The sequence below is a fragment of the Carcharhinus amblyrhynchos genome, chromosome 13 (assembly GCF_965287045.1).
Source record: "Carcharhinus amblyrhynchos chromosome 13, sCarAmb.v2.hapA, whole genome shotgun sequence".
In the NCBI taxonomy this organism is placed as follows: Eukaryota; Metazoa; Chordata; class Chondrichthyes; order Carcharhiniformes; family Carcharhinidae; genus Carcharhinus; species Carcharhinus amblyrhynchos.
In genome coordinates, this window is record NC_137336.1 from 70,938,491 (window position 1) to 70,952,596 (window position 14,106).

Sequence of the window (14,106 nt, forward strand, 5' to 3'; positions counted from 1 at the left end):
ACATTGTCTGTGTGTGTGAACTTGGTAAACTGTCCCATCTCATTGTTTTATACTCTGTGATGCAGGTGACCCCACGCTATCGTTCTCCACCACCTCTCCACTCCGATACAGCAGGAAGGAGCACTTTCTGCTCAGAGCCAAATCCCTTTAGAAACAATCGCTTCTCATCCATTGCATCCATCCACCTATCCAACTTCTCAGGAGCAGCCCAAGGAAACAATCAGGAGGCTGTGGGGGACGGAAGGTAAATTCCTCTAACTTTCTTTGGAGGTTTTTTTTGCCTAACTGTTGTAAATGCCCAAGTGTCCTGGCTGCTTGAGTAGTCACCCCACTCAAAGAACAACACAGCAAGGGAAACAGGCCCTTCGGCCCAACGAGCCCGCGCCGCCATTTTAACAATGTGCTTTTCCTCCTCCACCCTTGACCCATGGCTATGCTCATGGAAACCAGATTAAGGGGAGAATAATTTAGGGACAATTTGTTACACCAATCAGCCTAAGAGCACATCTTTGGGGTGTGGGAGGAAACCAGAGCACCCGGAGGAAACCTCCTGAGCTTTTTCGCTGATGTGGACTGCACTCATTACTAGACTGGCAGCCTCCATGGTAACCACTTTATTTGCTGCCATTTATTGTGTGACTGGTTTCTGAAGCACCTACATCCCACCTCACTCCACCCCCTCACCTCCCCCTCATTCCAACCCAATAGTCCCCATCTCACTCCTGATTTGCTATTGTTTAATATTAGTCTATGTTATTGGTGATTGGAAAGATTCTTGCTGCTATCTGTGTCCATCTGTCCTTATTGTTAAGTTGCCATAGTTCCAGATGACCTCCTCAAGGGGTAAAACTGACTGGTGGTGATTTAACCAGAGGATCACCACACTTCGAGCAAGGGGCAAGGTTGAGTAGAGCAAAACCTTCATGATTAACCTCAGCGGGTACAGAAATTGAACGCATGCTGTTGCTGTTACTAAAGCAGTCACCTCAACAAAATCAACTACAGTTAAGAAAGCCACCAAAGCCTCTATTTCCTTGGAAGACTAAGGAAATTTGGCATCTCAGCTACAGCTCTCACCAACTTTTACTGATGCACCACAGCAAGCATTCTGTCCGGTTATATCACAGCTTGGTATGGCTTCTGCTCTGACCAAGACCATAAGGAACTAAAAAAAGGAATGTAGCAAAATCCATTATGCAAACCAGCCTCCCATCCATTGACTCTGTCTACACTTCCTACTACCTCAGCAAGGCAACCGCATAATTAAGGACCCCACGCACCCTGGACATTCTCTCTTCCACCTTCTTCCCCGCTGCCATCAGACTTTTGGATGGACCTACCTTGCATTAAGTTGACCTTTCTTTACACCCTAGACTGTAACACTACATTCTGCACTCTCTCGTTTCGTTCTTATGGTATGCGTTGTCTGCGTAGCGTGCAAGAAACAATACTTTTCACTCTACTAATACATGTGACAATAATAAATCAAATCAAATCCACTGACATCTTACATCCCTGTATTTACTCTATCGCTAAGATGGCTTTTTCCACCTTCATCTGTTTTCTCCCCTGCTTCAACTTTTTGGTTGTGAAAATTTTTAACCATGCTTCTATTGCCTCTATACATGACCATTGCAATGATCTCCACCAGATTTCCATATTTCACCATCACCTTCTGTCAATTCATCCAAACTCGATGAGCCAGATTCTCACTGGCACCAAGAGCTGTGTGATTTGAAACTGGAGCAGCAACAGTAATTTGTGATTTTAGCAGAGGGGAAAGGAGATGTTTAATAATTTAAGCCAAGGGCTGACAATGTATATATAAATGTTCCGTAATGAACTGGAACCAAGGGATTGTTTTAATGCAATGTGGCAGGACGGTAAAGATCTGCAACCCTGTGGGATATTGGATATTGCTAAGATTTTACCTGTTAAAAACCTGTTTAAAATATGTTTAAAGCACTTTGTTCTTTGTAGAACTGTTTAAAGCATTTATTTATTGTATTTACTGCTTTAAGAATTCTGAGGGAGTGGTTAGCAGGCAGTTGTGGGCCATCAGCTTTAAATCAGCGCCAGGTTTAAAAGGAGGCCTGGTGTAGACAGTGGGCGCGTCTGAGCGGGCAGTGGAGTGAGTGGGAAGCAGAGTGAGCTATTAGGGCTTAATATCAAAAAGGGCTTGAAGGAAAAAAGGCCAGATGAGTTTGTTTGAAAAACAAGGAAAAAAAAAACAAAAAAAATTTTTTTCAAAACTACTACAGTGAATAATGGAGGGGCATGTGATGTGTGGTTTCTGTACGATGTGGGAACTGGTGGACCCCAGGGTCAATCCCAGTGACCATATCTGCAGTAAGTGCAGGTTGCTGGAGGAGCTCCAGCTCAAGGTGGATGAGCTGGCCTCTGAGCTACAGACACTGAGGCTCATCAAGGGGAGAGAGGGTGCCATTGTCAATGGGGTGCAAGTGACATCCACCCCCCCAGACTGGCTTCCAGTCTGGATGAGGACGAGGGAGGTGAGGTCGGTGAGCAAACTGCACACGGTACAGTGCTGCAGCAGGACATAGGCAAAGAGAGGGGGAAAAGGAACGTAGTAGTGATTGGGGATAGTGGGGTGAAGGGTATTGACACTGTCCTTTGTCACAATGACAAAGTGCGCAGAAGGGTGTGTTGTCTGCCTGGTGCTCGGGTCCAGGATGTCGCATCTGGGCTGCAGAGGAACCTGGAGTGGGAGGGTGAGAATCCGGTCGTTGTGGTACATGTGGGTGCTGGCGACGTAAGCAAAATGCGGACTGAGGATATGGGGAGGGAGTATGAAAAGCTGGGAATGGAATTAAAAAGTAGAACCGACAAGGTGGTCATCTCTGGGCTACTGCCTGAACCGAGTGCAGACGGGCGTAGGGTTGATAGGATTAAGGTAGTGGATGGGTGGCTCAGGGATTGGTGTGGGAGGAATGGGTTTGAATTTATGGGGCATTGGCACCAGTATTGGGGTAGGTGGGACCTGTTCGGGCGGGATGGGGTTGGTCTGAACCGTGCTGGGACCAGAGTGCTGGCGAATCGAGTAAAGAGGACTGTAGACAGGGCTTTAAACTAATTGGGGGGGGGGGGGGGAGGGTGCGAGGGTAGGTGATGTTACGAGGTCTAAAGTTAAGGAGAGGGTACAGGTAAGGGAAGAGGCCGAGGATGTCCCAATAATAGAGGGAGTAGGGGGCGTGAGTATGGTTGGTGGCGTTACGGCAAATAGGGTCCAGGTGAAGGCTGGGATGAAGGCACTTTATCTGAATGCACGAAGCATTCGGAATAAAGCGGATGAGCTGGTGGCGCAGATCGACACAAATGGATACGATCTGGTGGCCATTACAGAGACGTGGCTGCAGGGTGACAGGGACTGGGAGCTGAATGTACAGGGCTATCAAGTGTTTAGGAAGGATAGGCAGGAGGGAAAAGGGGGGGCGTAGCTCTGCTGATTAAGGATAGCATCAGGGTGGTAGCAAGGGATGATATTGGAGCCAAGGAGCAGAACGTGGAATCGTTGTGGGTGGAGATTAGGAACAGCAAAGGGAGGAAGACGCTGGTGGGTGTCGTCTATAGGCCCCCGAATAATGATCTGGAGGTGGGGCGGGCTGTTAACGTGCAAATAAGTGCGGCGTGCAGGAATGGGACGGTCGTAGTTATGGGGGATTTCAATCTGCATATTGATTGGTCGACCCATGTTGGATGCGGGGGGCTCGAGGAAGAGTTCTTGGAATGCTGCCAGGATAGTTTCCTCGAACAGTGTGTGTTGGAGCCGACGAGGGAGCGAGCTATCTTGGATCTGGTGCTATGTAATGAGGTGGGTAGAATTCGGGACCCTGTGGTGAAGGATCCTCTTGGAGAGAGTGATCATTGTATGGTGAAGTTTCTGGTGCAGATGGAGGAGGAGAAAGTGGGTTCCCGGACACGCGTCCTTTGTTTGAATAGAGGGGAGTACGGTAGGATGAGAGAAGAATTGGTGAATGTGGACTGGGGGAGCTCATTGGAGGGAGGGTCTGCTGAGGAGCAGTGGAGGATCTTTAAGGAGATCTTTCTTGGTGCTCAGCGGAAATTTATTCCGATGGTCAAAAAGGATAGTAGGAGGAGAGGTAATAAGCCGTGGATAACGAAGGAGGTGAAGGAAAGTATTAAACTAAAAGCGGAGGAATTTAGAGTAGCTAAGAGTAGTGGGCGAGAAGAGGATTGGGAGAGGTTTAAATGTCAACAAAGATTGACAAAGAAGTTGATAAAGAAGGGTAGGAGAAACTATAAGCTGGGCTAGCGCTTAATATAAAAAAGGATAGCAAGAGTTTTTATAAATATATAAAAAGGAAGAGGCTGGCTAGGGTGAATGTTGGTCCTTTAGAGGATGAGAAAGGGGACCTAGTGGTAGGGGATAGGGATATGGCTAAGGTATTGAATAACTTTTTTGTTTCTGTCTTCACGGAGGAGGACGTGAATAATTTGCCGGGTGTTAGCGATGGAAAGGTGGTAGGACTAGAGGGTGTCAATGACATTACTGTTACTAGAGAGGCGGTGCTCGACAGACTGGAGGGGCTAATTGTGGACAAGTCCCCAGGACCGGATGGAATGCATCCGAGGGTTCTGAAAGAAATGGCGGAGGTGATAGTGGATGCCTTGGTGGTTATTTTCCAGACATCGCTGGATTCCGGGGAAGTGCCAGATGATTGGAAAACGACTAATGTTATGCCATTGTTTAAGAAGGGTGCCAGGCAAAATGCGGGGAATTATAGGCCGGTTAGTTTAACGTCTGTTGTAGGTAAAATGTTAGAATCTGTCATTAAGGAGGAAATTGCAAAGCATCTTGAAGGGAATTGCTTGATAGAGCAGACGCAGCACGATTTCATTAAAGGGAAGTCGTGTCTGACAAATTTACTGGAGTTCTATGAGGATGTGTCTAGGGCGGTGGACAGAGGAGAGCCGGTGGATGTGGTCTTTCTTGATTTTCAGAAGGCGTTTGACAAAGTACCTCACAAGAGGTTATTGCAGAAGGTCGAGGGACATGGAGTTGGGGGTAGGGTGTTAGCGTGGATAGAGGATTGGTTGTCAAATAGGAGGCAGAGAGTGGGGGTCAACGGGTGCTATTCGGATTGGCGGATGGTGACTAGTGGAGTGCCCCAGGGGTCGGTGCTGGGGCCTCAGCTTTTTACCATTTATATAGATGATCTGGAGGAGAGAACCGAGTGTAGGGTGTCGAAATTTGCTGATGACACCAAGATTGGGGGAACGGCAAATTGTGCGGAGGGTGTGGAGAGTCTGTAGAAGGATCTAGATAGGCTGGGCGAATGGGCCAGGAAATGGCAAATGGAATTTAATGTTGGCAAGTGTGAGGTGGTCCACTTTGGTAGGAAGAATGGTAGGAAAGACTATTACTTACGGGGCGAAAAACTGCATCAGGCGATGGTGCAGAGGGACCTCGGGGTCCTTGTGCATGAGTCGCAAAAACCCAGCCTGCAGGTGCAGCAGGTGGTCAGGAAGGCGAATGGGATGCTGGCCTTCATAGCGAGGGGGATTGAATATAAAAGTAGGGAGGTCTTGCTGCAGCTGTATAGGGCATTGGAGAGGCCGCAGCTGGTGTACTGTGTGCAGTTTTGGGCGCCGCACCTGCGCAAAGATATTTTGGCCTTGGAGGGAGTGCAGAGGAGGTTTACTAGGCTGATACTGGAGTTGAGGGGGTTGAGCTATGAGGAGAGGCTGAATAAACTAGGCTTGTACTCGTTAGAGTTTAGAAGAATGAGGGGAGATCTCATTGAGACGTATAAGATGATGAATGGGATGGATAGGATAGAGGTGGAGAGGCTCTTCCCGCTCAAAAAAGACAGTAGGACTAGGGGGCACAGCCTCAAGATAAAAGGGGGGCGGTTTAGAACGGAGTTGAGGAGGAACTTCTTCACTCAAAGGGTGGTGAATCTCTGGAATTCTCTGCCCGTTGAAGTGGTGGAGGCTGCCTCGCTAAATATTTTTAAGACGCGGGTTGATGGGTTTTTGATAAGAGAGGGGATTAAGGGTTATGGGGAGAGGGCGGGAAAGTGGAACTGAGCCACGACAGATCAGCCATGATCTTATTGAATGGCGGGGCAGGCTCGAAGGGCTAGATGGCCTACTCCTGCTCCTATTTCTTATGTTCTTATGTTCTAGAATCTGCCGGATGAAGACATGTAGGACTCAAACTCCTGTTCGGTTTCTGGAGTCAGTGCAGGATGTACGAGCAGCTGAGAATTTCCTGCCACACGTGATCAGGAAGTAGTCACTGCGCTGTTACAGTGCAGGGGGCAGCATGTGTGTCTGTGTTACTGGGTGACACTGACTAGAATGTGTGTCTGTGTTGCTGGGTTACTGTGTGTCACTGACTGGAATGTATGTCCGTATTGCTGGGTTACTGTATGACACTAATTGGAATGTGTGTCTGTGTTACTGGGTTGCTATGTGACACTGACTGTAATGTTTATGTTAATGAGTTGCTGTGTCACACTGATGGGAATGTGTGTCTGTGTTACTGGGTTACACTGCCTGGAATGTGCCTCTGTGTGATATTGACTGAAATGTGTTACTGTGTGACACAGTGTAATGTGTATCTGTGTGACACTGACTGTAATGTTTGTCTGTGTTACTTGGTTACTGTGTGATATTGACTGGAACATTATGTCTGCGTTACTGGATTATTGTGTGACACTGACTGTAACGTGCGTCTGTGTTACTGCGTTACTGTGTGACACTGTAACGTACGTCTGTGTTACTGGGTTAGTAATTGACACTGACTGGAATGTGTGTCTGTGTTACTGGGTTACTGTGTTACACTGACTGGAATATGTGTTTCTGTGTTACTGTGCAACACTGCCTGGAATCTGTGTCTGTATTACTGGGTTACTGACTGGAATATGTGTCTGTTATGTTTTAATGTATGACACTGTGTCTTGAACAAGCTGCCAAAGGTAGTAGTAGAAGCGGGTACAGTTTTATCTTTTAAAAAGCATTTAGATAGTTACATGGGTACGATGGGTATAGAGGGATATGGGCCAAATGCGGGCAACTGGGATTAGCTTAGGGGTTTAAAAAAAATAAGGGCGGCATGGAGAAGTTGGGCCGAAGGGCCTGTTTCCATGCTGTAAACCTCTATGACTGACTGGAATGTGTGTCTGTGTTACTGGGTTACTGTGTGACACTGACTGGAATGTGTGTGGCTGTTATTTTGTTGCTGTGCGGCACTGACTGAAATCCGTGTCTGCGTTATTGGGATACTCTGTCACTGACTGGAATGTGTGTCTGCGTTACTGGGTTATTGTGTGACACTGACTGGAATTTGTGTGTCTGTTACTGTGTCTCACCAACTGGAATGTGTGCCTGGGCTAAGACCATGAGACATAGGAGCAGAATTAGGCCACTTGGCCATCGATAAATGCGAGGTGATGCATTTTGTTCGATTGAACCAGGGCAGTCTTGCTCAATTTATGGTGGACTTTGGGGAGTGTTGTAGAAGAAAGAGATCTAGGAGTACATGTTCATAGCTCCTTGAAAGTGGAGTCACAGGTGGACAGAGTGGTGAAGAAGGCATTTGGCATGCTTGGTTTCATCATTCAGAACATTGAATACAGGAGTTGGTACATCTTGTTGAAGTTGTACAAGACATTGGTAAGGCCACACTTGGAATACTGTTCTGGTCACCCAATAATAGAGAGGATATTATTAAACTAGAAAGAATGCAGAAAAAATTTACTAGGATGCTATCAGGACTTGAAGGACTGAGTTATAAGGAGAGGTTGGATAGACTGGGACTTATTCCTGTGGAGTGTAGGAGGCTGAGGGGTGATCTTATAGAGATCTATAAAATAATGAAGGGTATAAATCAGCTAGAGCATCAGTATCTTTTGCGAAGTCTGAAACTGGAGGGCACAGGTTTCAGGTGACAGGGGCAATTTTTTCACACACAGGGTGGTAAGTGGCTGGGACAAGCTGCCAGAGGTAGTAGTAGAGGCGGGTACAATTTTATCTTTTAAAAGCACTTAGACAGTTACATGGGTAAGATGGCTATCGAGGGATATGGGGCAAATGTGGACAATTGGAACTAGCTTAGTGGTTAAAAACAAAGGAGCAGTATGGACGAGTTGGGCTGAAGACCCTGTTTCCATGCTGTAAACAGCTATCACTCTTTGAGTCTGCTCCTCCATTCAATCATGGCTGATATTTTTCTCATCCCCGTTCTCCTGCCTTTTCCCCATAACATCTGATCCCCTTATTAATCAAGAACCTATCTATCTCTGTCTTAAAGACACTCAATGATCTGGCCTTCCACAGATTCACCACTCTCTGGTTGAAGAATTCCTCCTTCTCTCTGTTTTAAAGGATCATCCTTTAACCTAAGGTTGTGCCCTCTGGTTCTAGTTTTCCCTCCTAATGGAAACATCCTTTATGTATCCACTCTACCCAGGCCTTGCAGTATGCTGTAATTTTCAGTAAGATTCTCCGTCATCCTTCCAAATTTCAACGAGTACAGACCTAGAGTCCTCAGCCGTTCCTCATATGACAAGCTCTTCATTTCAGGGATCATTCTTGTGAACTTCCTCTGGACCCTTTCCAGCACATCCTTCCTTAGATACGGGACCCAAAACTGCTCACATTACTCCAAATGGGGTCTGACCAGAGCCTTTTCCAGCCTCAGAAGTACATCCCTGCTCTTGTATTCTAGCCCTCTCAACATGAATGCTAACATTGCATTTGCCTTCCTAACTGCCAACCGAACCTGCGTATTAACCTGAAGAGAATCTTGAACAATGACTCCCATGTCCCTTTGTGTTTCTGATTTCCTAAGCATTTTCCCATTTAGAATATAGTCTATGCCTCTATTCCTCCTTCCAAAGTGCATAACCTCACACTTTTCCACATTGTATTCCATCTGCTACTGCTTTGCCCACTCTCCTAATCGGTCCAAGTCCTTCTGCAGCCCCCCGCTTCCTCAATACTACCTGTCCCTCTTGCATATCTTTGTACCATCTGCAAACTTTAACAACAGTTAACAACAGTGCCTTTGATTCCTTCTTCCAAATCATTAATGTATATTGTGAAATGTTGTGGTCCCAGCACCAACCCCTGAGGCACACCACTAATCACCGGCTGCCATCCTGAAAAAAAGCCTTTTATCGTACTCTACCTTCTGCCAGTCAGCCAATCCTCTATCCATGTCAGGATCTTACCCTTCATACCATGGGCTCTTCACTTAGTTAACAGTCTCCTGTGCGGCACCTTGTCAAAGGCCTTCTGGAAATCTAAGTAAATCACATCCACTGGTTCTCCTTTATCTAACTTGCTTGTTACCTCCTCAAAGAACTTTGTTGCTGGGTTACTGTGTGACGCTGACTGGAATGTGTGTCCGTGTTACTGTGTTATTGTGTGACGCTGACTGGAATGTGTGTCTGTTTAACTGTTATAATGTGTCACTGACTGGAATGTGTGTTTGGGTTACTGTGACACAGACTGGAATATTACATTTTTATTTAGTACTTACCCCTTGTACTGGCTGCAACAAGAGCTGCTCCCACCCCGGAGCTATCTTTTGATTGGTGGAAATGGACTTCACACTTCGCAGCCAAATCTTTCACTGTATCCTTGAGAATCTGTGAGAAACTATCAATAGAAACCAGAGTCAGAGTGGTAGAATGGGAGAATCACAGGCTATTTACAGTAATGAGAGAGGCCGTTCCATCTTTGCTGTGCCTTTCCGAAGGGACTATTCAACTATTGCCATTCTGCCAGCTTCTCCCTATATCCCTGCACACTTTCCCTTTTCAGAGAACATTTGTGTTATATAAATGCAGGGGTATGAGTGCGGTTTGTATAGAGATGAATGCAGGACGTGATGAGAAGGGTATCTCCAGGGAAACCTGGAGGTCAATCTCTTTCTAAAAGTCTAGTATTCTCTGCATTAAGCTTTTAACTGATATTAACCATGATGTGGAGATGCTGGCACTGGACTGGGGTGGGCACAGTAAGAAGTCCCTCAACATCAGATTAATTCCTCACCTGATGAAAGAGCAGCGCTCCAAAAGCTCATGATTCCAAATAAACCTGTTGGACTTTAACCTGATGTGGTATTAACTGTGTAAGTGCAGTAAGTCTGTTCCTACCTTTTGCAGGGATCAACTTGCCCTCTTGAAGAGCAGCTATACTGTGCTAATTAGCTAACTAGTCCAATCTGCTTTCTGGAACAGTAAGAAGTCTGACAACACCAGGTTTAAGTCCAACCGATTTATTTGATAGTAAACTCACAAGCTTTCGGGGTTTCTCCCTTCGTCAGGTGAATGGAGGGTTCTGGCCTCAGACAGAGTTCTGAGGTCAGAACTCTCCATTCACCTGACAAACGCAGAAACCCCGAAAGCTTGTGAGTTTACTATCAAATAAATCGGTTGGACTTAAACCTGGTGTTGTCAGACTTCTTACTGTGTTTACCCCAGTCCAATGCTGGCATCTCCACATTCTGGAACAGTGACAGAGCTAACTCTTCTGAGGCTAAGGTAGACAGAATACAGGATTCTGAGTGTGATTTGCACAGTGTGGCTTGAACTGAGTGTGAAATTGAGCAGTGCCATTGCTCCCCTGTTTTCACTCATCTCTCAGTGAAATCTATAATACCATATTTCTCAGTGTGTAGCTGCTCCATTAGCTCGTCTGTAAATTTACTTGCCTCATATTCCTGAACTATTGACCATTAGTCACCAAATAATTCCTGTTTTCTTTTCTAGCTTTTGTTTCCATTGCCTCCCACACTCTCTGCTTTCATCTTCTGCTTTTATTCTCTATCCCTTCTGAATCTATTCTTAGATTCACATCCATTGTCTAAGCTGCTTTAGAGTCTCACAAATACATTATGATTTGACAAGAAGAGGAATAGGAAAGCAGCCTGAGAAAGTCCCCTCTTAAAGCAGAGTGAGAACAAGGGGCTGATTATGGGGATAATGTGTATGGGTAGGGTTCATGGAAATGTACCACGTTGAGACTTACTGAGGATGTGACTTGTACAAGGTCCCATCCACTCCAACCGTTATCTTCATATGGTCCACTCCGCGGTTTTCTCTCATTCTCTCGAGCACAGCAGCAAGTCCTGCCCCACATAGCTGGGCTGCCCTCTGGGACACTGCCAGACAAACCGCCTGCACCACAGTACAGTCCTCAATGCCACAGGGCAGACCCAGATCCTCCAGAATGGATTTAACATCCAGCAGATCACCACTATCACTGAGGGAGGGGAAAAGAGAATTTTTCATAACGTTTTAATAGTTTCTTTCTGTTTGTTAAGTTTTTTTAACAACAGTCACACTGAACAGCAGCCCACGAAACAGATCACAGTACAGCAGTAAACTTATAGGTGAAGAGAAATGAGAGGAAGAAGAAAAATCAAAGAAAAAAAGATAAAACAATCAAAGAAAAACCCTCCCAAATCTCTCAACAACATGGTGAATCTGAGATACAGGGTACAGTATGCATCTGTGATATGAGGTACAGTATCAATCTGAGATACAAGGTACAGTATGAATCTGAGATACAAGGTACAGTATGCATCTGAGATATGAGGTACAGTATCAATCTGAGATTGATACTGAAGTACAGTATGAATCTGAGATACAAGGTACAGTATGAATCTGAGATACGGGGTACAGTGTCATTAGGTGTCTTGCATGGAGAAGTTAGACCAAGTCGCACAGCGCCCCCCCCCCCCCCCCACCCCCCTCATTTATGCTGTATCATTTCTATTGTTCTATAGCGATTCTGGGAGAGACAAGGTGCGGCGCGATTCTAGGAGAGACGTAGTGTTAGTATTTTCCTACCTTTCAATCTGGGACATGGTCTTTGTTTTGATGATATCTTGTTGCTTCAGTTTGGAAGTCTGGATTCCCTGGAAGATACATCCCTTCTCCTTGAGGTTTAAGAGGACATTTTGAACAATTGCACCGAGGAATTTCCCACTAATCATCTTCTCAAAGCTGTGGATAAGGGAGGGGAAGATGTGTTATGAGCAGATTTTGTGGTGGTCAGAGTTGATGTCACTGTGTGCTGTCATGATGTTGCAGAGTTGAGTCTGTAAAGATGTAAAGAATGTAAAAATGCTCGAGGGGGGGGTAAAAGCTGGTTTTGATTTCAGTGCTTAGAAATTTAAAATGCAAAGTGCCTACCAAATTCAAGCATTCGTATCCAAGGCCAGACAACAAGGTTGCCTTGGTAACAGGCTTCAGGTATTTGAATGCTTGAATTTTGCCCAATCAATTTAAAGTAGGCACTCAGCTACCAAGAACTTCTACGATTTGAATTTGATGATGTTGTAGGAAAATTGATAGGTCATCACAGGTATAAAGGAGAGTGCAAGAGAAAAAACAGGAGCTAGAAACTGCTACTTCTCAAAGACCCAAGAGGGAGAAAGCAGTTGTCCACCCTGCCAGCTTTATATATCCCTTCAGAGAATGTACCATCTAACCAGCAAAAGATACCAAATCAGAAAGAACTGTTAGATAGAGAAATCAACCAAGAAACTCTGGAAGGTTCTGAAATACAAAACTTGGTTGTACTTTTTTTTTGAGTGCTAAATTCTATTAGTTTGTTTTGGTTAATGAATGGATAGGGTACTTATTTGAACAGCATTCCAGTACAATCTTATTTTATTCGGTATGTTATTTGTTTACTCAAAGTTCCCTGTTAGTTAAGTAAATAAATTGTTTATTTAAAAGTGAGTGTCAGGTATTTCTGTTAATCAACCACTAAACGTTACTGAAGAACAGTTCATAACTTCCCACACACTTTAACAGATTACGAGGTGAGGTTTTCCTCTTTGGGGGATTCGGCCTCACATCTCAAAAGGGGAACAACCTCTACAGCATAACAATGGGAACTCTTAGGATTGATTTGTGGTGTTTAATAGCTGTGAGGTAACAATGACCAACTCAGCAGATAAATTAACAAGTGGCTTATTGGGGGAAACAACTATACGCAGGACAGAGATAAGAATGTTTCTAAACTCCATGACTTTCAGACTCCATCTGTTATTTCCAACTGTCAAACAATCACTAAGGCCCCGCTTTTTCCCCCAACTAAGGGCATGTCATCACATTCCCTCCCCCTTCACTTTTTAAATGAATGTTTGACAATAACAAAACTATTTACAACATTACAGAGCAAAAAGGAGGAAAGTTACACACGGTCTCTCCATAAGTAAGTCTATCTGGAGGCTTCCTAATTCATTGAGAGAGTGACAATTCTTTAACTGATGTTTCATCAGTTAATGTTGTTCCCTCAGGAAAGTTTCTAGTTTGGACAGGCGCTCTGATGCTGGTAACTTCTCCAATTCCCATTGGAATGTTACGCCACCCTGCCTCAGGCTTACTGGATTCACTTCCACTTACAATTGCTGGAGTCTCACTAAACAGGTAGCAGGGACAGGGTGTTCACTTGCTACTGTGCTCTGTTCTCTTCTCCTCAGGTGTCCATGTGCTTCTTTATTCTCTCCTCGGGGCTGCACAGTGGTCAGCACTGTTGCCTCACAATGCCAGGGACCTGGATTTGATTTCCAGCTTGGGCGACTGTCCATGCAGTGTCTATACGTTCTCCCTTAGTCTCCACGGGTTTCCTCCGGCTGCTTCAGTTTCCTCCCACAATCTGAAAAACGTGCTGGTTAGGTGCATTGACCATGCTAAAATTCTCCCTCAGTATATTCAAAAAGTGTGGTGACTAGGGGATTCGTTGCAGTATTAATGTAAGCCTACTTGTGACACTAATAAACAACCTTTCAACTTGTATATCAACAATGTATGACAGTTGAATTATGTCAACCACAATTACCTCAAGACCCAATTCAGACCAGAATTGAAATTACTTATGTAAAATAAATTGTTTGATATCATAGTACTTCTGTGCGTTCTGTTTTACCTCAACTGTCCCTGCCAAATTTGGAAATATTAAATCAAGTCTTGTTCGAAGATGTCTTCAACTCAGTGGGGAACACGCCTGTAGATACATGAGGTGTTGTTCTGTATGTGAGTAGGAAATCGTCTCACTAAAGTCATAAAGACGCAGATGATTGTTCCTTAATAGCCA

At 45.0% G+C, this 14,106-nt stretch overlaps 1 protein-coding gene across 1 annotated transcript in view; it reads right to left on the minus strand.

Annotated features, from left to right (window-relative positions):
- Positions 1 to 14,106, minus strand: part of LOC145351969 (hexokinase-1-like) — an 84,663-nt gene that overhangs the window by 2,268 nt on the left and 68,289 nt on the right. Inside the window, exons 9-11 of the mRNA XM_080201812.1 lie at positions 11,850 to 12,005; positions 11,026 to 11,259; positions 9,533 to 9,651 (exon numbers count right to left, since the gene is read on the minus strand). Of these exons, the coding sequence (XP_080057938.1) occupies positions 9,533 to 9,651; positions 11,026 to 11,259; positions 11,850 to 12,005 (509 nt within the window). The remainder of the gene's footprint in view (positions 1 to 9,532; positions 9,652 to 11,025; positions 11,260 to 11,849; positions 12,006 to 14,106) is intronic.